This window comes from Mustela lutreola, chromosome 1 (assembly GCF_030435805.1).
Source record: "Mustela lutreola isolate mMusLut2 chromosome 1, mMusLut2.pri, whole genome shotgun sequence".
Classification (NCBI taxonomy): domain Eukaryota; kingdom Metazoa; phylum Chordata; class Mammalia; order Carnivora; family Mustelidae; genus Mustela; species Mustela lutreola.
This window is the reverse complement of record NC_081290.1, coordinates 112,656,000-112,680,038: the sequence shown is the minus strand read 5'-3', so window position 1 is coordinate 112,680,038 and position 24,039 is coordinate 112,656,000. Positions and strand designations below refer to the sequence as shown.

Here is a 24,039-nt window from a genome sequence, read left to right as displayed (position 1 = left end):
GCAGGCTCCCCGTCGAGCAGAGAGCCCCATGCGGGGCTAGATCCCAGAACCCCGGGACCACGACCCGAGCTGAAGGCAGAGGCTTTAACCCACTGAGCCACACAGGCGCCCCTATATCAGTCTTTAATTAAAGTTAAAATGTAAAAGAAAATATGAATCCTTTCTTAAAGTGTTTTTACTAAAAGACATCTTATTTCTGATATTAAGATGTTTCCTTTTCTAACAGAGACCTTTCAGTATAAACATTCCATTTAACCACTTTTCCCACCAGATGGGAAATCCTGTGTATCTTCAGTTCATCCTACATATGCAGGCTGTGCCAGGAACAGGAAAGGCACCCGATATATATTTGCTAATGAGACATATGCATAATAAATGAATTTTAATTATTTTGTTTTAAAACTTCAAAGTGAAGGGGTCTGGTATGAAGGAAGCAGGATGTAATAAATTTTAAATAACGTACTTTCATCACTTCAAGTTACTTCGAGGTTACTCAGGTCATAAAGTTAGCAAGATTGAGAACCAGCTTTAAAAAGAAGGAAGCCAACATGGCAGGGTGACATACAGGCTTACCAACACCCACTGCACCTGGATAGCAAGCAGTACTGAGGTGTTTAGGCAGGCAAACTTGTAACAAATGGCTTTAAATACAAAATACATATAATATGTTTTCTTTGGAATTTAAGGATGAGCCTTCTATTGTATAGAGGTAACATATATCTATTGCCATGAATTATGTGGTTGGATTAAATAAATAATATTAGCTTAATCTAGTCCCGAGTTTCTCAGAGTGGAGTCTACACATGATCTGTCTCAGAATCTCATGGGATCTTGAACATTCACTTTCCTTGTCTCGCCTGAAACCTATGGAATCGGAATCACTGTGCGTGGCCCGCGATTCTGCCTCTAACAAACTCTGCCTGTGCGCATGACAGTCTACATGTCTTCTCTGGACTAAAATTTAAGAAACTTTGAGAGAGTTAGGTACATGTCTTGTATAAATTTGAACAATCTAATGAATTAAGAATTAATGATTGGGGATATTCTGGTGAAAGGATTTAATACATTTTATTGTTTTCCCCTTCAATTATTACTTCTTAGGAATTTGCATAATTAGCTTATCATACAGAAAGTCAGGAAAAATGATATATATATTTTTTAAACTTCTCCATTCTCTGATGTGACCAGTGGCTAGAGGCATTAATTTGTGGTGTAAGAAATGAATGTGTGCATACTGCATAATACATCTATTGAGTATATTGCATCTCTGGCCTAGAATTTCTGTTTTTTAACCCAATATATTTTAGATAATAGTGTGCTGTGAGAGAGATAGGTAAATCAAACATTGCTTGGGTTGACAATTTAAGCAGTTACATAGCATGTATGAGAACTCCTGCCACAATGTCTGGAACAAAATAGGTATCAGTGAATGCATGTCCCCCTCGTGAGCATCATTACTTTCCAAAAGTGGTGGTAGAGAGGGAAAGTATGAAAACCACCTCAGTGGTAGGTCACCCTATATGAATGAAATGTTTCTATTTAAAATGTAAAAAACTTAGATCTTTCCAATAATATTAGCTAACATCTATCAAGTATTACTATGTAACATATGCATCCTAAGCTGTTGATGTGAAGTAGGTGCTTATAATTATCTCTGCTTTAATGATAAGTGAGGCACAATAAGATTATATCATAAAGTTAACCAAGGCCAACCAACTGGTAAATAGTAAAGTCTAATTGTGAACTCAGAAAATCTGTTTCTAGAGATCACATCTACTATCGTATCCTGTCTTCCATTCAAAATGTACAACCATTGCTAGTATAACAGAAAGGCACTTTTCAGGTTAAAGCTGATAGGGAAGATGTATTGTTTGATGTATCTTACTGATAACTAAGTTTTCATCTTCCTACCAGTTTTGCATATTGAATATTTCTGACAATTTCCTTAAAAATAAATGATATACCTTAAAGTAAAGAGACTGGTGGGAAGACAGTTTTAGGGCCCCAAAAAATCTGGGTTTAAGTGCTGGCTTCATGATTTATTAGCTGTGTGCAGATCACTTAAACTTTGAGTCTTTATTTTCTCATCTGCAAGTGGGAATGATATTTACCCATACCGTTACCATACAGAGTAGAGATGATCTATATACTAGTGCTTGTTGAGCTCATTGTGTTCAATCAAATACAACTATTAAAATTTAATGTATACAATGCTGTCCTCAAAGGGTTATGAGAATTTCTGTACTTTATATGAGACATATATTACATAATTATAACAATTCTATAAGTACAGTTATATTCGGCATCAAAATCTTTAAAATAACTGCTTTATATTTTAAATCCTTAAGTCTCATAAATACTTAATATTTTGTTTAATCTCATTGTTCCTTTAAGTAGAAGACTTTGGCTGGGTTATCTCACAGATACTTAAACTCTTACTCTTTGTTCTTTTCAGCAAATTTACTTGATAACATGCTTTTGCGAAGCTCAGGAAAATTAAATGTGGGCACCAAGAAAGAGGATGGTGAGAGTACAGCTCCCACCCCTCGTCCAAAGATCTTGCGTTGCAAATGCCACCACCATTGTCCAGAAGACTCAGTCAACAATATTTGCAGGTTGGTCATATAAATTACTTAAATCTCATCTTAACAAAGATTTATGCTTTTTTGACTATGGAATTGTAAGCTGATATTTTCTAAAAACACATTTTGGGGAATAGTGCCTAACTCCATTACCTCTCAGAGCTGTGCCTGTGTTTGGAAAAGTATTAGATTGCATTTGGGCCTGAAATGGTGTTCTGAGAGTCTCCTTCCTTGCTGCAAATATCACACATGTACGTAAACATAGAACACAAGTCCCAGGCTTGGGGCAAGTGTCAAAGAGCAAAAACCAATTGTTTTCTTTCAAAAAAAACTTGTCCTCCAAATAAATTCAGTAGCAGGTGGTGTCTAATGTGTGAGGATTTTTATTTGTTTTAACCATTCATCATATCAATGGTGGTTAATCTTTTGGAAAGAACACTTGAGTTGTTACGAATGTTCTCTGGCTCTGGGAAGCAGTATAGTGATAGAGCCCACATGATGAGTCTACCAGATGTTAGGAAAGACATTGTCAGAGTGCTAGAGAATAAATTCCTTAGTGGATAATCAGATTTATCAAGACTTTATTTGAAACTGGACTATTTATTGCCTTCTTTCATACACATCTTAATGCAGCTACATCCATTCTGGTGGGCACTGTAGCCTGCCTTTACACCCACCATGGGGACAGCAGTGGGTAAAGAGGTATAGTGTAATGAGGCCAGTGTACCCAGGGAGACATGCAGAATAAACCAGACAAGTGCAGATCTCAAGAATTAAAATGGCAGGAAAGAAGAATCTCCATCAAGAAGGGTAATAGACCCAAATGGGAAGATGGGCTGCTGGGTTTGAAGTCCAGGCAGAATATCTGAGCAATAATTTGGAGCCTCTTTACCCAGGAAGGAGCATGAAGCTGAGCTGAATGCTTTTTTTTCTTCCTGAGAAAGAAAGCATATCATGAGATATATATAGCCCAAGAAATATGTATTAACTGAATGACATGGAAGAATGTTGGGTGTATTCATAAATACATATCTCCTTTAATCAGCAAAACAACTCAGCATGGTAGGGCATGCTTATTTCTTAAAATTAGCTGTAAGGAATTCAGGGCCCAGAGAAGTCTATTAACTCAGCTCTTATATGATAGAACAAAGTTGGGATCGCTGAGTCTTGTGCTGTGGTAAAATGATTCCAGAGGTCAGACGTATTTCCTGGGAAACACTACCTGTTTGTAGTAAATGGCAAAAGTATCAGGAAAATGTCAAAGTTTTCTGAAGAAACTATTATCAGGAGGAAACGTGCTAGGGAGATATTTTACTGATTTTCCTGAGTGTGTAGTAATTATGAATAAATCAGAGTGCATCATTTGAGCTGTAGTTCAGGTGATCACATGTGTAGACCTTCCAAAATTATCCCAACTTTAAATATTTTGTCCTCTTGTCCCTGTTGGCCACTGGAGTGTCTGTCCTGCGTTGATTTGGAAGAAAGTGATTGGACAGGGCTCACTGCAGTGCAGATGTGTGCGCTGTGTGTGGGAAGGAGAAGGTTGGTATGTTCAAAGAAGACTGGTTTTCCTAACATGAAGGGAGCAGGAGGAGGTGTGGCTGTAGTGGAGTCTGGAGCCAGGAACGATGACCCATGGCCTGGTCGGCTCTATTAAGAATGTTCATTTTATACCTGGAAGCATTGGGGCCATGGAGGGGCATTGGTTTCAGCAGGAGTAACAGTAATATTGATGAGGATTTCAGAAGGACAGTTGATGTGAGAGAACATGATCTTGGATGCAGGTGGTGCCGACGTAAGAGGGATGTGCATGTGTTGGGGAGCAATGTAGAAGGAAAGTTTTACATTGATGAACTACGTGTGCGAGGGGCCCAAAGGGGCTTCGCAGGTTGTTGGATGTGCATTGAGTTGTACAGTGTAGGCTTTTAATGAAAGAGGACAGGGGGGAATAATTAAGCTCCAATTTGGACATGCTGAGTTTAAAGTTTTTGACACCTGCAAATGGAGACACCGAAGAGTTGGCCATGGGAAATGGATCTGGAACTGGGATAAGAGTTTGGGGGGGGAGAGTCTAGAGTGAGTAGAACACGAGTTAGTTTTTGCTGTGAAACAAATAACCTCAAAATCACATCGACTCACAACTAAAGATATTTATTTTTTTAAATATTCCTGGGTCTACAAATGGGCTGCAGCTGTGCTGGGCCCTGCTGGATTGGGTGGGCTTGCTTGAATTCAGGCCTGTTCCACATGTTTGTTCATCCTTCTTGGACAAGGAGCTAACCATGGCATGTGCTTTTTAACTTGCCTGGAAAGGAGCAATCTCTTGTTCTTGTAGCATGTCCTCTAGCATTCCACTTAACCAAAACAAGTGATACAGTCAAGCTCAACTTTGGAAAGAAGCCATGGCTCGAGCGGGGCATGAAAAATTGAGTACAGTAATAGAACAATCTGGTAGTCCCGAGTAGGACTGAGCCTTGAGACATTTAATGCTTGGGTCAAGGAGGCTCTTCTCAGAAGATTCAGAATGAACAAAAAGCAGTGAGTATGGTAATCGTTGAAGCTGGGTTTACAGAGGGAGGCAGTAAGGTCAGCTGTGTTAGATGTTGTTAGAGGTCAAGTCGGATAAGAACCAAAATCTGGCAGTCATATTTATTGACCCTGATAACTGCGGTTTAGAAATACGTATTCCAAAGTCCTGAATTCCTGACCATCACCCAACCCCTGAACTTGATCTCAAAGGAATGAATATTCATTCTTGGTTAAAAGGCACATCCTTTTTGCGAACAAGATGTTAACTCCATTTGAGTCTCCTGTGAGCTGAGATCAGTTGTGTGAAGCACAGGGGCTACTTTTGTTCCTGGGCCCCGAGACCTGGAATAAATTCAGGCCTCCATTCTTGTAAGCCCATGATATACTCTTTTGACTTCCAACAATCAGTACTTCTCATGCTGTTTCTGGTAAAATATAACCCACCCACGCCCCAACCGTAATCAGTTGCATTGATACTTTTCTAAAGTACAATAAAAATGAATTACTAGAAAATAAATCTAAAAACCTTTATAAATTGTATGTTCAAATTTTTGTTTTTCCATTATTGAAATTTAGTAGAGCTAAGTTTATTGCTATGCAAGTTTCCACTTCTGTATTAACTGCTCACAGACCTGTAACAAGCAATTTGCTGACCTGCAAGGGAATATACTTGGAGTAATATTGCATTTAGTCTTGCATTCCTAGGTAAACCAGTTCAAAAGACCAGAGTATGCTTTCTTGAGGCTTGGATAAGGGCTGCTTCAAGCTGTGTGGCCTGAGGCCTTTTAGTAAGCAGTTCTTAGCCAATTTGGTTATTGTAAGTAGGTCTCAGGCACCTTACCACTCCCAAATTCCTAGACAGAATAATATTTAAAAGTGACCTGAATCAAGAGTATATCCTCCTTAAAAGAGATTCTGAAATTCCAGCTGATAATTCAGAAAATATGTGTAAAGTTTAGAGGGGTTTTAAACTCTTCATAAGTAGCAGCAATCACGTTACCTGCCAACACCAAGGCCAGACTCATTTCTTGGCCTTGGTTTCTACCTGATGCAGGTGTGTCTGCTTCCAAAATTCATGCCATTTCTATTGCCTCACAGCGTGCATGTTAGAGGATGTAGCACAAATATGCCGAAGAAGGTATTAGAACCTTTTTTAATATCCATAATTCAGAGTGAGGGGTGAAGCCACTACTCCATTTCCATTTCCAAAGGGAAGGGGTGAATCCTTCCCATTCCATGTCTAGATTAATTCCTAGGACCTGCAACTATCACGATACACCCTTGAATGCTTCAAAGTCTCCTGCAATAACTCTTTACATGACTTTCACCATGCCAGTGTTTTGTCTTATTTTCCAGTTTTCTTTGTCTATTTTTCTTTTTCTCTATATAGTCTGCTCCTGCTTTATATATCCTTACCTGTTTTACTTGGACTTGGCCTGTGATAATCATCTTTGTTACTCCTCATCACCTCTCTCAAGTTCACCCAGACAGTCAGAGAAGTCTATCCATTTCTAAAAATTATTTTTCATTCTTTTTCAGAGATGATTTTAAATATGCTACCATTTATCTTACTGGGTTTGACCAAGAATTCTGCCTGGACAGTTTTCAGGGTTTACAGGTATAATAAATCACATCGGATGTTTGCACAGAGGGTGCGCATGTGACAGCAGGCTGCCTAAATGAAGAATTAGATGAGTCTCCCAACTGTACCTTGAAGAGTCAGAGTGGGAAGAAGGGAAAGCTTAGGGGCTGGGAGCCTTTTTATAAAGTTTGCATTACCCAGGAGTTTTAAACACCTTGCTGAATGTGATGATGTGAGTTTTCAGACAGGTGCTCCCTAGCTAAGATCTCAGAACATTTAAAGGGTGCGTTCTTCTTCTCTGTTTATACATCTTCCACCACATCTGTTTTATTCCATTATTGCTCAGAATAGTGGAATGTCTGAATATTGAGCTTGATGATCTTCTTAAGAACCATTGAAGACTTTCAAGCAGAGAAGGAAAATGTGAGATTTCTCAGCAAGTATGCTGGACAGAGTCCTTCCAAGTCCAGGGAGAGGGTACAGGCAGGCCTGCTGGAAGGCTTTCAGAGCAATTGAAGTGAGAGACAGCATCTGCTCAAGGTAGTGGAGGTGAGACTATATAAATGCTGGATTCATATAAAAATGGAGACAAATTCAGAAGATCTTTAAAATGAACAAAATGCCAGACCACTTGGTATGGCTGCTAGGGAAGGGTGTAAGGTAGTTACACATTCTTGACGATAAAGTGGGGAGCAGTAGTGGTCCTATATGTTTTACCCTCTTTCCCTCACTACCATGGGAATCCGCCCATCTAAGATGATAAGGAAAAAAACAAATTTGGGGATTCTGTTACTTTGATAATTATCAATGTTCAACATTCTTTGCTTTTTTTCCTGTAGAAAACACTTTGACTAGCTTATGATTTCTATCCTTATTGCTAGAAGTGGGACGACTTGGTTTCTCCTAGGATCGTAGCATTCATAAGACTATGAGCTCCCTCAAAGCAAAGACAACATCTTCCTTAGCTTGTGTCTGGGCATCTAAGTCTGCCTTAATCATCATGTGCTTAATAAATACTTGTCAAATGAACTACTGTTAGTAAAGGTCTAAGCAGCTTTAACTGTTTTAGTTGACTAAAATTTACATCATTTAAATAACCGCTCTAAACTTTGTATGAACCTTTTAGATTATATGTGACAGAAAACTTCAAAAACTTTCTTTATTTCCCTTGAAGGTGAAATAGATATTTTAGAAGACAGAATGTTCTCAAGGACTGATTTTAAAATCTACTTAAACAGTCTTTCCAATGAATTGTGGCTGAGACTTAAAAGGAATTTAAAAGAAATTTAGGAATTCTAATATTTCTTGCATTCTGAAATAAAATTGGAATACATATTGATCAGTCAAGAGATCTATACCCTTGTGGGCAGAGAGATCCACTTCAGCAAGTATCCATATATATAATTTATTTCTGTCAAGAGCAAAATTTTAAACTACTCAGTAAATAATTTATTTGATAATAAAAAATATTTTAATGATGCTTTAAGACTTCCTGTCACCCTGATTGAGCAGAACAGTTAAACTCCTCTTAACTAATAATTCAAAATTATTTTATAGTGAAATTCATCTTTATGAGGATCTAAACTAGTTAGAAAAAAGTTCTACAGTAGTCCCTTCTAAACTGTGTGGTCGTGTGTGTGAATAACCCTAGCATCTGCACCAGGGAAACATAACATCTTAGTGGAAGAATAGAGGGAAAGGGACCACGTTGTGAGTAAATCTTATAAACATGTGATTCCCTGAAAGAAAACAATCAAGAGAGCAGCTTAGATAAAGATTTTGGTGGTGCAACTTTAGACATTTACAGAATTAGCTTCTGATTATCCTTAAAGAATCATGAATGAATTGGAGTCCAAGAGGCAGTTTATAAACCCAATTTGACTACAGATGGGAAGAGTGCAGGTTCTGGTTGCATATCCATCCCAAACTTTGAGCCCCATGTACCTGTTTCTTACTTGCTTACTTGCTTCTTACTGAAAATGTCTGGAGGGAGTTAACTCCCTAATGGTCTCTCTAGATGTTTGAGGCACATCTTGGCTTTTGGAATATTGGGCAGATTCAAGGCACCCTCTGACGGTTTTAATAAAAGTTCATCATCAGTGCTATGACCTCACCTGACCTATAAATTCTCAAATGCTTTGCTTTTTCATAAATTAACATGATGCTGAGAGACAGTGATGATGACTGATCTCCTTGGTAGGCAACTATTCTATTTTGTTCATTACTTGTCTTTACCTGTTAATACAGCATTTTTGAAATGTTACATCAATTTCCATTTTTTTAAAAAAATTCATTATCACTACTGTAACCAAATGGCATGCCTTTGTATACATCTCACTACTCTCAGTTTTGCTTAAAATGATTTCTACTTGTGTTTTCTTCATGACGCTTCATTTCTTCTTGTTACTTTCAACACAGTGGGAAGGATGGGGTAATAATAATCAATATAAAGCATTTAAAAACTAAGATTTAACATGGGAGCCAGGCAGCAGAATATTCAGATAAGCTGATGCCAAGGCTTAATTGCCTTTTGTGACAGTCAGCAGGCATCTCTTAGTGGAGGTAGTTGAACAGCTCGGACTCAGGGGCACAGCTTGGTTTTATGTTTGTGTTTGCTCAAGAATTTCAAGTTCTCAAGTGATTCTTAAGCTTCTGTAATTGTACTGCTCCTTTCCAGTTAGTGTCTCTTGCTAGCTAGTAATTTCAGTGAGAAGTTTATAAATGATTTTTGCTTTGCTTTGTTATGTGCCTGGGTGGCTCAGTCAGTTAAGTGTCTGCCTGTGGTTCAGGTCTTGATCCCAGTCCTGGGATGGAGCCCTGCATTGGACTCCCTGATTAGCAGAGAGCCTGTTTCTCCCTCTCCTTCTGCCTGCCCCCATCCTGCCCTCTTTCATGATTGCTCTCTCTGTCTCTCTCATGAACAAGTAAAATCTTAAAAAATACTATTTTTGTTTTGTTGCTGAAAATATGCACTTGAAATTGTTCTCTAACCTTTCTGCTTCTCCTCCAACTACATATTTCATTTCTGTCCCAATTGTTGACTTATGGGACACTGACTTTTCTCCAGGACTTTTCTCCTCCTCCACACTCTTTGTATTTTTAGCCCCGGCCCCTTTGCAGACAAAGGAGTGTTGTTTTTTTTTTTTTAAGATTTTATTTATTTTATTGGACAGACAGAGATCACAAGTAGGCAGAGAGGCAGGCAGAGAGAGAGAGAAGGAAGCAGGCTCCCTGCTGAGCTGAGAGCCTGATGCGGGTCTCGATTCCAGGACCTGGGATCATGACCTGAGCCAAAGGCAAAGGCTTTAATCCACAGAGCCACCCAGGCACACCAAAAGGAGTGTATTTTTAAGGCTTGAATTTACTCTCCCTAATTTCTTTAATTTCCCAGGACATTGTTGAAGTGACTTGACCACAGCTTAACCAGTTTTTTACTTTTGATTTTCTTTTTTTTTTTTTAATCCTTATGGGTGTGATCCCATATATTCAGGTTTTGAAGAAGGGGAACTCATAAATAAGGAGAAATTGATTTTTATAGATTTAACATGTTGTATCACTTTTTCTAGCTCTGTGAATTCCTAATGTCAGAAAATTAAGAGGGTCCTGGGTGGCTCAGTGCATTCAGCCTCTACCTTCAACTCAGGTCATGATCTCAGGGTCCTAGGATCAAGCCCTGCCTTGGGCTCTCTGCTCAACAGGGAACCTGCTCCCCCCCCCCCCCCTCTCTGCCTGCTTCTCTTCCTACTTGTGATCTCTCTCTCTTTCAAATAAATGAATAAAATCCTTAAAAAAATTAAATTGACTTTATTTCTGATAATTTCTGAATTTTACTTTTGATCAGAAAAAGAAGTTATACATATGGTCTAAATAGGAAGGAAAGGAATAAAAAAATCAGATGGATATTATCTGCTCATATTGTTTGAATTTCTAAGGGACAGCTCTTATATTTATTGTCTTCAGTGTTTATATGCTTTAGATTTTCCTAGCAATTTCAGTAACTTGGCTAAAAAGCCCCCTAAGAATTCAGAGCAAGGGCTGTTCAGAGGCAGTCTTTCTTCCATGACAGTATTCATGCATTTGACCTCAGTCTAATGAAGAGATTTATCATTGGTCCCTCCTAGCCATTCGTTAGTGTATTTGAACTTTGCCAGTCTAGTTCTTATAAACTGAGGTATTTTGGATCACTTGAGGGTTATAAACTGAGTAAACAATTCTAAGGGTGTTGATGATAACTGGAGGGCTAACGTATGGCAGAACGCTGCTGCCATGGATACCGAATAGACAAGCCCACAAATCACAGCTAATGCCCTGCTCAGCACTTTCTTCCCTTGACCTTTCAGGATGACGCTGCCATTGTCTGTCTTGGACACTGAGCAAGCATATGTATGAGAAAAAGATGGAGATATAATTTAGTATTTTAACTCTCAGCACATGGAGTAGTGGTTGGATGACTAACATTAGGAGTCTGCTGGTATTCATCACCCTAACTTATGAAGACAGTGAAGTCGGTTTATCAGTAGTTCTGTATGTCAGAGTTCTTGTTTTCCAGATTTGGCCGCAGGAGAGGATAGCGCAAGATAGGGGGATGGATGAAGCAAGAGGTACTTGACTCAAGGCCTGATTCTGTTACCATTTTTTCTGAGACCCTGTACACGTTTAGACTCCCTGCCTTTAATTTCTTCATCTGTAAAATAGAAATAATATTACTTTGTTTCCATTATTGTTGGGAGGATTAAATGAAGTAGAATAAGTAATTTTTTTTAATCTAGAAAGCCATACCTAAATTTAGAATTTTCTTTGCTTTCCGTGGTCCTGTTAAAACCCCTTCTTTCTGCTGTTCATCTTCACCCCACCCCCCAGTATAAGCTCTGCCTGTTTACAACAGAGCTCGATGTTTCTTCCGTATGACAGATCAGCCCCAAAGCAGAGGGACCAAATGGTAGAATCTTAGCTGGGTTATGCTGTGCTGATCCCAACTCTTACCTGTCTTTCCCTGGTGACTTAGTAAGAGAGAAGTTTATTTCATTTGGAGCAAATAGAACCAGCATAAATGTTCACCTGCATGGGGCCAAACCCCTACTGGGCCTCTCATTTGTTGTAAGGTTCTTGAAAAATTGCTCAAGCTCTCTGAGCCTCATTCAAAGATGAGCACAATACTTCCTTCCTCATGGAGTCATTTTCCTGGATGTATGGAGGGGATGTCTATGGAGGACCAAAGCAGGTGTTCAGTAATTGGTACATACGGTTATTAATGGCATATGTTATATGGAAAGCTTGGCTCCTTCTTTCTCACAGGTTTCTAGACAAAGAAGATATTACCAAATGTTTTATGGTTATTAAATCAAATTTCACAAAAAGGAAGTTTTGGAATTCTCTTAACAGATTGTAACCTGTAATGATGATCGACTTTGTCCTTGTACGTAATAGTACAAATGACAAACATGTTCCTTTCCCCCCAGACATACACACACACACACACACACACACACACACACACTTACTTTGCCTGTTTGGTCTTTAGCACAGATGGATATTGTTTCACAATGATAGAAGAAGATGATTCTGGGATGCCTGTGGTCACTTCTGGATGTCTAGGACTAGAAGGCTCAGATTTTCAGTGTCGGGTAAGGAAGATAAGTTGATTCTACTTCGTAACCTTTCATTGTCAGCTTTCAGTCAGGTTTCACATTAGATAAAATAATTGCTTTTCTTGACTAGCCTGTAGTTAGTAAGTTGGAAAGTAATTTGAAAATTCTTTCATTGGGCCAGTTCTGCCTTCATTTCAAAATCAGACATGGTTAACTTCTTGCGTTAGTGATTCATTCGATTGTCTTGCTCAGATTCCAGTTTAGTTAATTGCATTAATCCAAGCCTTCTTCCTCAGTTTATAACTATGTGCCCTGGCTCTTATAAATGCAATAGTAGTTTTGTTGAAATGCAAAAGCTGCAGTAAGATAATACATGGAAAATTTAAGAGCAATTTCCTAATAGAAAACAAAATATTCAGGATATTTGAGAAAAATCATCAGAATTTTAAGTGTGCTCTCTAAATAGTGTTAGCTCTTTAAAAAGCTTTCAATTATGTGACTTTGAAATGTAGGGGGCTCCACTAATCACTGTTTGGGTTCAACTTTAGGATACCCCCATTCCTCATCAGAGAAGGTCAATTGAGTGCTGCACAGAACGGAATGAATGCAATAAAGACCTTCATCCCACTCTGCCTCCCCTGAAAACCAGAGGTAAGGAGAGAGGAATGCTTGGGGCTGGGAGGGCTTTAGGCACAGAATTGCTCTGTCCTCCCTAAATGAATGTATCATTTTTCTCTGCTGGGGCAGGGGACTGAAGCAATAGGACATAATTCAAGTAGTTCTTGGAAAAGTAGCCTTATGTGGCTTCATGCTCGAGAATCTTATTTCTTTAACTTCTCCCCACTTCCCTGTAAAAATTAGAGGTCCTAGAGCTTGTAGTATGTTTCAGGAGCATGGAGGAGGGAGACGGCATTTTATGCTTACCTCGAAGTGTTATTCAGAAGTTGCACTTCAGTCAAAAACTGCCGAGAGGCTAAGGTGCCTTAAAGAAATAAAGGACCAAATTGGATTATTTGCCAGATGCATTTCCTTTGGTCTGTGCTAGAGTAACTACATTTTAGTCAAATCATGTACCAGTATATTGATAGGATGGGAAAGATGTCTAGAGAATTTAATTTAAAAACTTACACATTTAAGTGTTGCTCATTGAAGAAAAAGACAAATACTGCAGCCTGAAAGACTTTTTGTTAAAAACTACTCCTATGTTTCCTTTCTTCTTGCTCTCACCACGGAATAAATGACTGGGATTGTCACAGAGTCCTAAAGCTTAAGTCTTATATAAGTGGCTTAAAATGATTTCTCATGATTGATTTTATTTCTTGAGAAAATCTTCCTAATAAAATATAATGACATTTCATGGTTCTGATGATAACATTTTATAACACTTGTTTCTGCTGAAACCTAGAAAGCTTTAAAGGATTCATTCATAATAATTCACATTAAACATTCTATTTCCAGTCAGCATAGTAGGCATTAGGGATACAGAAATGGCTGAAGAAAATTCCTGCTCTCAAGACATGCCTACTGGGATGTGAGAAATATGTAAATATTTAAATTATATTTGGTCAGGAATAGCTTAGTAGAGTTAAATTATAAGTGCAGTAAACAGGTCAGTGGTTTACTCCACTTGGGGTGGGAGAATGTCAAAAGAACTTCATAGAAGTGACACAAGCAGACTTTAAGGGTGAACAAGAGTTCCCTAAGTAGATAAGATAGGAATAAAAATTTAAAAAGTTCCCTAAGTGTAAGACAAGAATAAAAATTAAAAAGAAAAAATTACAATGACTAACATAAGCCAAGTATTATTATCAGTATCACATTAATTAACCCATTCGAGTCCCACCATAGTCCAAAGAGGTACCCAGAATTATTCCTTGTTTAAAGATGAGGAAACTGGGGGCACCTGGGTGGCTCAATCCTTAAGTGTCTGCCTTTGACTCAGGTCATGGTCTCAGTCCTGGGATTGGAGCCGTGCCTCAGACTGTCTGCTCATCGGGGAGTCTCCTTCTCCCTCTCACTCTCTGCACATGAGCTCTCACTCTCTCTCTGCTCTCCCTCTCACTCTCAAATAAATAAATAAAATTTTAAAAAAAAAAAAAAGGTGAGGAAATTGCAGCACAGGGAGTTTACCTAATTTTCCCAAATTTGCACAGTCTCTTAGTAGCAGTGACTCTAAACAGAAGCAGTATTGAATGCAGAGGTTCGGTTTGCAATACTTGAGAGGCATTTGCAAAATACAGGCATATTAAACAGCATGGCTGATTGGAGAAAATCTCATAATTAAGTTGTCTAAAAACCTCATTATTTAAAGTAGGTCTGTAGATCTGCTCATTAGTATCACTTGGAACTCATTAGAAATGTGGAATCTTGGGACGCCGGAATGGCTCAGTTAAAGTTAGGTATCTGACACTTGGTTTTGGCTCAGGTCATGATCTCAGGGTTTGAGATAGAGCAGGGTGTAGAGCTCCATGCTGAGAGTGGACCCTGCTTAGGATTCTCCCCATTCCTCTCCCCCTCCTTCCAACTCACTTGAGCTCTCTCAAATAAATAAATAAATAAATAAAAATTAAATAAATGTGGAATCTCTGGCCCACCCCCTACTACCAGACTTACTTTTTAATGGTACTCCTCAAGTGATTTGTATGCACGTTACAGTTTGAGTAATACTTTCGGTGGAAAAAAGTAGGACCTTTAGAGGATATCACTAGCACACTTGTGCCTCACCATGTGAGTTTGATAACACCTTGTTCAAAGAGAAGTCTGATGTCAAATTGCTGTAAAGTTTTAAATGTTTACTTTCAGGTTTCCTAGGCATTTCCTTGTGGACCAGTTGCAGAAAGTTGGCGGTCTATAGACACTGTTTTGAGTAGCACTGGTATAAGGGCTCATGCATTAGGAATGGGGGAGGGAGGAGGGTGGCAATTGGCTGAATGTGAAGGTAGAAGTGCTAGATTTTAGGATCTCTTCCCTCCAGGGGAAAAGGTTGCTTACATGCAAGTGAAGGTGCTGAGTTCTAGAAGTTGCAGTAGGGTTTAGGAAAATTCAGATTCCTATTGCTTTTGCTGAGAGGGCTGCAGTGCGCATATTGTCCTGTAGATGGAGCCAGATTCTACTTCGCACTAAGCAGATGAGGGACTGTTCTCTGAGGAGGTTGAGAATGTAGGGACTTAAAAATAGTAGAGTTTGTCTCTAGAGAACAGAGTGAAGAGGCTTTGACTAGAAAGGCAGCAGCATAATCCTTGTTTTAGAGCAGTATGGGAAGGAGAACGTAGGAATGGCTGATGCAAAATGCTGAAAATTATGAAAGGTGGTAGGCGTGGGTGGAGTTTAGTGGCATTAAGGTTTACTGCTTTGACCTTTGAGGATCCCAGGTAGTCCCTAGGTGAGTTCTCTGCAGATCCCATCCGTGCAGTCATTCTGGGGCCCAGTAAATGTCCCTGCAGGCTGCAGTCTGAGAATGCTGGCATTTTTTAACATAGCTCTACCATAAAGCGGCTGTTTCCTTTTTTTTTTTTTTTTTCTTTAACCTCCGCCATAAACACCGCCATGGCCAGTGATTTAAAGGAAGAGTGGGATAGGACAAGTTCGGAGTGGATACATCCCATGTGTCCTGTGGAGCCACTGCTTAATGGAAAGGGACATGCTTGGAGGGAGTCAGAGTGGGGCCCTTTAAAGCTCAGAACCCAGGCTGATTTTCTGGCCTAAGGGCTATGGAAATCATTCTCATAATTGAGATATTTGCTAATGAGAATGGGGTACTTACTTACTATGGCTCTCTTTTAAGTACCTTATATATGCTAACTTACCGAATCCTCATATCCTGAAGAGGAAGGCATTGTGGTTATTATTCCCATTTCACAGACAGGGAAGCAGAGGAACAGTAAGGTTAAGTACTCTGTGAAGGTTACCTAGCTAAAGTAGTAGAGAGGAAATGGGCCAGTGGTGTCATCTCACGGCATCTTCTTCAGAAAGTTCTGAATGATGCTCTCCAAAAAAAAAAAAAAAAGTTTTCCTTTTACAGGAAACTCAAAAAAAAAAAAAAAAAAAAAAGGAAAATAATGGTTAGCCATGGCACCTAGTAATCAATAAGCATTTTTGCATTAAAGCCTTCTGTTTATTATATTTGCTTTGCTTTATTTATTAAATTAGCATTTTCTCTATTCTTAGGATATGGTATCAGGGGTTGCTTTCTCCCTCCTGTGTGCTGGCATGTGCTGGCTCCTTCTTCCCCCTCCCGTCCTTCTAAGTTAACATTTACTACGTCCCACTTGTGTGGTTGCCAGTGATTCTCAAACTTCAGATGCAACAGAGTTCACCTGGAGGGCTTGTTAAAACTCAGACTACTGGCCCCACCCAGAGTTTGATTCAGTGTATCTGAGTGGGCCCCAGTCATTTGCATTTCTCAGGAGTTCCCAGGTGTTGCTGATACTGTTGGTCCAGAAACTACTCTTTGAGAACCCCTGTACTTGTCATTGCCTAGTAGATTATTATGTATTATTATAGCAGATTCATTATAAATTTGTATGTCAGATGACTAGAAAGCAGAGATCTTTTCAGAAGACTAGAAGGCTAAAATATCCAGCTTGCCATTTTGATGGCGGTTGTTCTTGTTCTTAAATAATTGCTCTTCCAAAAAAGGTAAATGAATAACAACACCACAAAACTCTGTATTACTAGATACTCCATAATAGCTTAGGCGAGGTTTCATTACTAGAGATCAGAGAAGCACTAAGTCTGGGGTTAAAAACCTACAAATAAATTGTCCTTATTAAAAACAAAATCTTTTCTACTAATCCAGATTTTTCTCAGACTCTTTTTTTTTTTAACTTAGGTACATTTAGCAGGAAATTAGAGATATACAATCTCATGCAACAAGTATTTATCAACATGTATTTATGTCCTTGAAATTTCATTTGTCATCTTCTGTTTTGAAAGAGAAGATGAAGGGCAGCCAGAATACCGTTTAAATTCTTCACTGAATACTGGTCTTCCTTTTGCTTTTGGTTATTCTCTTTCAGCACCAGAAAAGCAGAACATCCTAGGATAATGTTCTTTCTCTCGAAGGCAGAAATATGGAAAGTTATTAGATCAAATGCAGCACCTTCACATAAACAGTAAAATATGATCTGGGCAGCCTGAGTAACATAGCAGCTGGTGCTCAGAGTCGGAAGCAATGTCTGTTTTGATGGAGAGGCTTATAGGGAGAAGTGGTCTTGCCCTGGCGTCTGGCTCCTTGCCTGCAGAGCTGATCAGGGCACCAGAATGCTGGGAGGAATGATGTGTGCCTGGACTCTCAGCATCAGATGGTTTGACCAAGATATTGTGAGTAAAATGCTCTCTTGGAATTGTGTGTAGGCAGGAGAAATTGATGAGAGTCCCTCCCCCCAGTGACTTATTTTTGTTTAATTTTTTTTTTAATGAGCATTTTAGAAGTGAATGGTGTTGAATAGAAGTTGTTGCTCTATTAAGTGGGATCTTCTAATTTGGCTTTTGTAAAAACAAAGAAAGTTTATATGGTTTTTTGAAATAGATATGTTTGTGTGTTAAAATGGAGTAATTCCTCATATATACTTCGTAGAAAAATCTATCAGAAATAACATTCCGTTTTGAAATATGCTAATCTCAATGTAGTTTAAATCAAACTACAGCACAGAACTTCCAGAGTTAAAATGTATCTTATTTTCCTACTCAGTTGAAAAGTATATCCCGAGCAGCTTACAGATTTGCTTTAAAATGCTATTCCTTAGCTTAAATATTGCCGATTAGAAATCAAAGTCTGTAGGTAAGTTATTTAAGCAATGAAACCTCTCCCTTGTTCATCACAACACAGATAGATTGCATATATAATAATGTGCAGAATGCAAAGATGAGTTTCAAAATTTTCCGTCTGATACACATATTATGCCCTTGGCAGTGTGAACCAGTGCAGGAGAATCTAGGCTTAAATTCCTTGCTGGAGAGTAGCTCTAGCATGTCTTGGAATGTTTAGGTCCTAACTATTTCTAGGTAATTTTGTATTTGAGACAGATGAAAGGAATTTAGAAATAATTAGTCTTTTTCTTTCTCAGTGGAACACATTAATCTGGATATAAAAATTCTGTCCTCAGCATCATAAATACAGAGAACAACCTGGTGGTTGCCAGAAAGAAGGGGTTTGGGAGGATGAGTCAAATAGCTGATCGGGATTAAGAGACACAGAGTGCCAGCTACAAAATAAATGAGTCATGGGTATGAAAAGTACAGTATGGCAGATCTAGTCAACACTGTAATAACATCGTATGGTGCAGATGGTAACTACACTTATCCTGGTGAGCACAGTTGAACGTCCAGAACTGTTGAATCACTGAAACTAACGTACATTGTATGTCCCCTGCATGTAAAAATAAGAAAAAATAAGTAAATAATAAAGTTACCATTAACAAAATCTGTCTTAACTGACTGTGTTTCCAAGAAATATAATCCTAAATATTTTTATGCAGGAAAATAATTAGAAAATTATGTCTTTGTTGTTACAGTCAATTTATTTCTAGATGTTACTATAAGAAAGAATCCCAATGTAAGGTGAAAGTAAATTACTTTTACAATATTCTTTGTGACTAAAATCCTGATAAAATATGCTTTTCAGGTGTTTTGTGATTTATTAATTGAAAGATGTCTCTAATTTATCCAAGATTATAAAATTGAGAACACATGCAGAGATGTCTTTGGGCAAACTTGTTTCCAAGATCTGTTCTAGCTACAGGGTTTTTTTCTTCTATTTCTTATTGCAACTAGGAACCGTCTTATGGCCTTATTAAACAAACAAAGAAACAAACAAACAAAACAGTCCCTACCATTTTTAACAGTCAGAAACTGCTTACTGATCAGAGAAGAGACAAGTAGTGACAGAATGCTATCCTGTTAAAAAACGTGATTTGGTGAGTGCTGTGAAGTGTGTAAACCTGGTGATTCACAGACCTGGGGATAAAAATATATGTATATAAAAAATATATGTTTATAAAAAATAAAAAAAAAAAAAAAATAAAAAAAAAAAAAAAAAAAAAAAAAAACCACCGGTGATTCTCACTTGCTTCTAAGACTGAGCCAGACTTCCCTGGAGGCTTCTCTGTTCTACTTCCTTGAGCAGCGCAGGTAAAAATCTGCTGCCCCAGAGAGAACTGTGCGCTCTGTTCTTTTCCTGATAGGAATCTGGATGGGTTCACTTTCTGCTTTCTGAGACTCTGGCAGTGACTTGAATGTTTACATTGTTAATGCTCTGAGCACAGGTAATGGCAGATTAAAACATGACCAGCATGACCATCAGAAACAAAAGGTTTATTGATAAGGATCACCTATTCATGTTGGAAGACAAGGAGGCAGTAGATGAGGTGGCAGGGAATAGGGTCATTGGGGCAAAGAAAAGGAAAATGGGAGCTGATGCTAGCTTGAGGAAAAAACTGCGTGATGGTTGAGGAAAGAATCCCTTAGATCCTTTCTAGTCTCGTTGCTCTCATAAACTGGATATCAAATAAGATGGGTAATACAGTGTTCTACGAATTCAGAGTGTATTCTGCACTTACCTGGAAAGTATGAGGCAGTGAGGCTGAGAGGTTCAGTGCAATTAATCACTTGGATGTCAAAATGTTCTCTATGCAGATACTGATTATCCATTGTGCTTAAGTAGTTAGTTCTTGTGGTTTTAATTATATCCAGCATTCATTCTCTCTCTCTCTCTCTCTCTCTTTTTTCCCAAACTAAGGTTTTTTGCTTTTGTTATCCTTAAAACTGGAAACACGTTTTATGCGAAGTTTCCAGTGACCATGTTTGCACATATGTGCCCGTGCACCGTGGCTTCTGTGCACCTGCCCATGTGTAAACACCGCGGACTGTGGGCTCTCCCCAGCAGAGGGACTGTGCCCACCTGGGTTTTATTGCCTACAGCCTAATGGAGGGAAATTTTGCTAAACAATTCATTAGATAAAAATCTTGGCCTCTTTAAGAGTCTGCAAATTATTTTCAGGATTTCCTAAGTAACACTTTTTAGACATGCTTGTGCTACTTTATACAATCTCTGTGGTCTTTTGTGCCCGAATGGTTTTTTGGACCTGTCCTGTCGTGGGTCAAGGTCCTGAACTCCTTTTTATCTGGACCATTGGCAGTGTTTCTGAAGTTGTTGATATCAGACTACTTTTCTTTAATGGCCTCTTACTTAGTCTTTTTGGAGGCAGACTACTTCCATTAATATTTTGTAAGTAGTATAGATCATAAGTAATTGTTAAACATATGTTCTAGGCTGATAAGTAAATTACCACATTAATCGTAACAGGATTTGGACTTGGAATTTATTTAGTATAAAGACCAGTGGATTTTAATTTATAACAAAAACCCAGATATTTTAAAGTAAGATTTATTTTCAGTTTATATGTTCATGTTTCTTCATTTTGATAATTTCATTACCATTTTGTAAAGCAATGTCCTTGTTTTTAGTAAGTGCGTTCTGAAGTGTTTATGGTAAGAACATTATATCTGTAACTTCAAATGATCTACAAATCATACATATAAATAAATATAAATATGAATACAAATATATACATGTATATATGTATATATTTGTATATTTGTATACATATAGACAGGCACAGATACCCATACTGAGAGAGCAAGAGAATTGTAACTTAAATAAGGTAAAATTTTAAAAATGGTAATTCTCTGGGAAGGGCACATTAGAGTTCTCTATCCTTACAGGTTTTCTATAATACTGAAATTATTCCAACATAATTAAAACATATGTTCACACTGATGGTGAAATAGAAACTATTATAATCTTTTTTAAAGGCTATTTTGACAAAATGTACGAAAGCCTTAAAATGTATATTCTTTGAATAATTATGCTTCTAGAAATCTAGATTAAGGAAATAATCACTGACATGTGCAGTGATGTACCTTTAAGAGTGTCCACAAAATTTTATATATTTCAGCAAGGATGTATTATAGAAAAATCTTTACAATCTTCTAAATATATATTATCAGAAGACTCACTTTATAATTAGGATGTGTCTGTGTTTATACTATGTGGTCTTTAAAACTCATGTCATGGGAAAAATTTATTGTTTTGGAAAATATTCACAATATTACCAGTGAAAATAGTCTAGCAAACAACAGTGTTTTTTTCCTAAGATTTTTATTGTGGTAAAATACACATACCATAAAATTTACTATCTAAACCACTTTGAAGTGGATAGTCCAGTGATATTAAATATGTTCATAATGTTATACAGCCATCACCCTCCTCCATCTCCATAGCTCTGTTCATCTTACAACATGTAACTCTATACCCATTAAACATTAACTCCCCTGAGCTCCTGGCAACGACCATTCAACTTTTGTCTTTTGATTTTGACTTAAGTATCTCATAGAAGTGGAATCATACATAATATCTGTCCTCTTATTACTGGCTTATTTCCCTTGGTATAATGTCCTCAGATTCACCATGTTGTAGAATATATCAGAATTTACTTCCTTTTTAAGGTTGCATAGTAGTCCGTGTGTGTATATACATATACCATATTTTGCTTATCCATTCATCTGTCAGTGGACAGTTGCTCTTCCTCCATGTTTTAGCTGTTGTGAATAAATCTGCTATGGACCTGGGTGTATGTAAGGCCGCCTTGTGGGATATTTTGCTAATAAATTTTTTTTTCTGTTCATTGAAATGATACTGCAAAAGCATAGGTTAAAATGTTGTAATTTTCCTAAATAATGAGATGGTGGCGGTTTTATTCATTTCATTAGTTGGTGCTTTTTAGTTTTTATTTATGGGATATATAATACTTTTGAGTGAAAAAAATATTACATTGGGGTGTTTGGGTGGCTCAGTGGGTTAAGCCTCTGCCTTCAGCTCAGGTCATGGTCTTAGGGTCCTGGGATCCAGCCCCGCATCAGGCACTCTGCTCAGCAGGGAGCCTGCTTCTCTCTCTCTCTCTCTCTCTCTCTCTCTCTCTCCCTGCTTCTCTGTCTACTTGTGATCTCTCTCTGTCAAGTAAATAAATAAAACCTTTTTAAAAAAATTGTTACATTGAGTAGGATAAGGTCCCCAGCCGAAATGTTTAGGTAGCCATGCACTTAAAACTATACAGCACTGTTGGAAAATTTCTTATTCATAGTAACTGAAGTCATAAAATAGAATAATACCTTTAAAAATTAAATAACAGTAATCACTTTCTCAAGGGTATATGGTGCACATAATAAGAACACTGCTAATTCTGTTACTACATAAGTGCACCTGGTTTTAGGTCAGTTTTCTCAAAATATGTTTCAGAGACTCTTTGCATATAAATCACTTGGGATGATTGTAAAAAATAAAATACTCAGAATAAAAATCTCTGAGGCTGAATTCAGCAAATACGCATTTGTATAAAGCTCTCCAAGTTACTTTTATTTATATGAAGCTTGAGAAGTCATGCTGCAAGTAAATCTTATTTGTCAAGAACTGGAGTTAAAACAACACAAATAGTATTTAATAATTTGTTTTATAAAAGGATCACACAGTAATTCTTTGAGTAGCACATGCCCATTCTTTTAAAATATGATGCAGTTTATGGAAAAGTTAACTATGTGGTTTTGAAAGGCATCTTTGTTTAAAGCGGTGCACGTCCATATATTCTGTATTCGGCAAACTTTGAGGAACCCTGTTGCTCTGTACCCATCATAAGATGACTGTGTGTTTTTCATGTACAAAGAATATAGATCAGGGTTTTTTGCCCAAACTCATGATATGGAACACTTCAGAAACCACATGAGAAAAACCTGTAAACCCATCAGCTGGATCTGAGATAAAGATGAACCACCTACTTACATTTTGGAGGCCTTGATCCATTTTCATTTGTTCATACTCTGTACTTCTATTCTGTGTCAAGCCTGTTCCTTCCAGAGGGGAAGAAATGCATACTCTTGAAACAAGTCTGCATGAATTATGTTTCACACTAGTTGAGCTTCTAATAATTTTGAATATATGTGTATATATTTACTGTGCAATACGCCATATTGTTCTTCTCTGTGGGCAGATTAAAAGGACCTGGGACATCTTGCTTATGAGGCTTAGCCAACACTTTTAGGAAAGAGTTGTTTCCTAATTTTCAAGTGAAAATATCCTCCGTCTTATGGCTCCTTTTCTTTTTAATTTCAGATTTTGTTGACGGACCTATACACCACAAGGCCTTACTTATATCTGTAACCGTCTGTAGTTTGCTATTGGTCCTTATTATTTTATTCTGTTACTTCAGGTAAGTTTCCAACATCTAGATGTAGAATTTTGAGTTTAAAATACCGGCCTCACATGACTGTTCTACCAGTTGACGTTTTTCACCACAGCTTTCTTTGACTTAATTAAATCTTAGATTTCCCTGATAATATCAGTGGCTATTGATAGATATTTGTCTTAATGATGCTATTAGTAGATAGCTGTCTCATTTCTGCTTCAGACATCAAAGTCACCCAGGTAAATTTCACTCTTAGGGAATTTAGGGTAGTTAAGAAATTCAGGATCTAGTTGTTACTAAGGTTTGATTCTGAGTGGAGAAATGGCCGTGTTGAACTGAGAATCACTCCAGTAATCCCTTATTTCCCAAGCTAACAATTTCCTCTTAATATGGAAGAATTTTCAACTAATTTATAAATTAGTTATTCAGATAAAAGAAACTTGACTATTGAAGTTAAGTGACAGTTACTAATTATTTTCATACACCTAAGAACTTATTTTCTATTCTGTGATGTATCAAGG

The 24,039-nt window shown here is 37.8% G+C and overlaps 1 protein-coding gene across 7 annotated transcripts in view; it reads left to right on the top strand.

The window, feature by feature from the left end:
• Positions 1 to 24,039, top strand: part of BMPR1B (bone morphogenetic protein receptor type 1B) — a 397,895-nt gene that overhangs the window by 348,076 nt on the left and 25,780 nt on the right. For all 7 annotated transcript variants that reach the window (XM_059172587.1, XM_059172579.1, XM_059172569.1 and 4 more), the window contains 4 exons: positions 2,456 to 2,615; positions 12,215 to 12,317; positions 12,830 to 12,932; positions 23,446 to 23,542. In XM_059172587.1, the coding sequence (XP_059028570.1) occupies positions 2,473 to 2,615; positions 12,215 to 12,317; positions 12,830 to 12,932; positions 23,446 to 23,542 (446 nt within the window). In that variant the 5' untranslated portion in view covers positions 2,456 to 2,472. The remainder of the gene's footprint in view (positions 1 to 2,455; positions 2,616 to 12,214; positions 12,318 to 12,829; positions 12,933 to 23,445; positions 23,543 to 24,039) is intronic.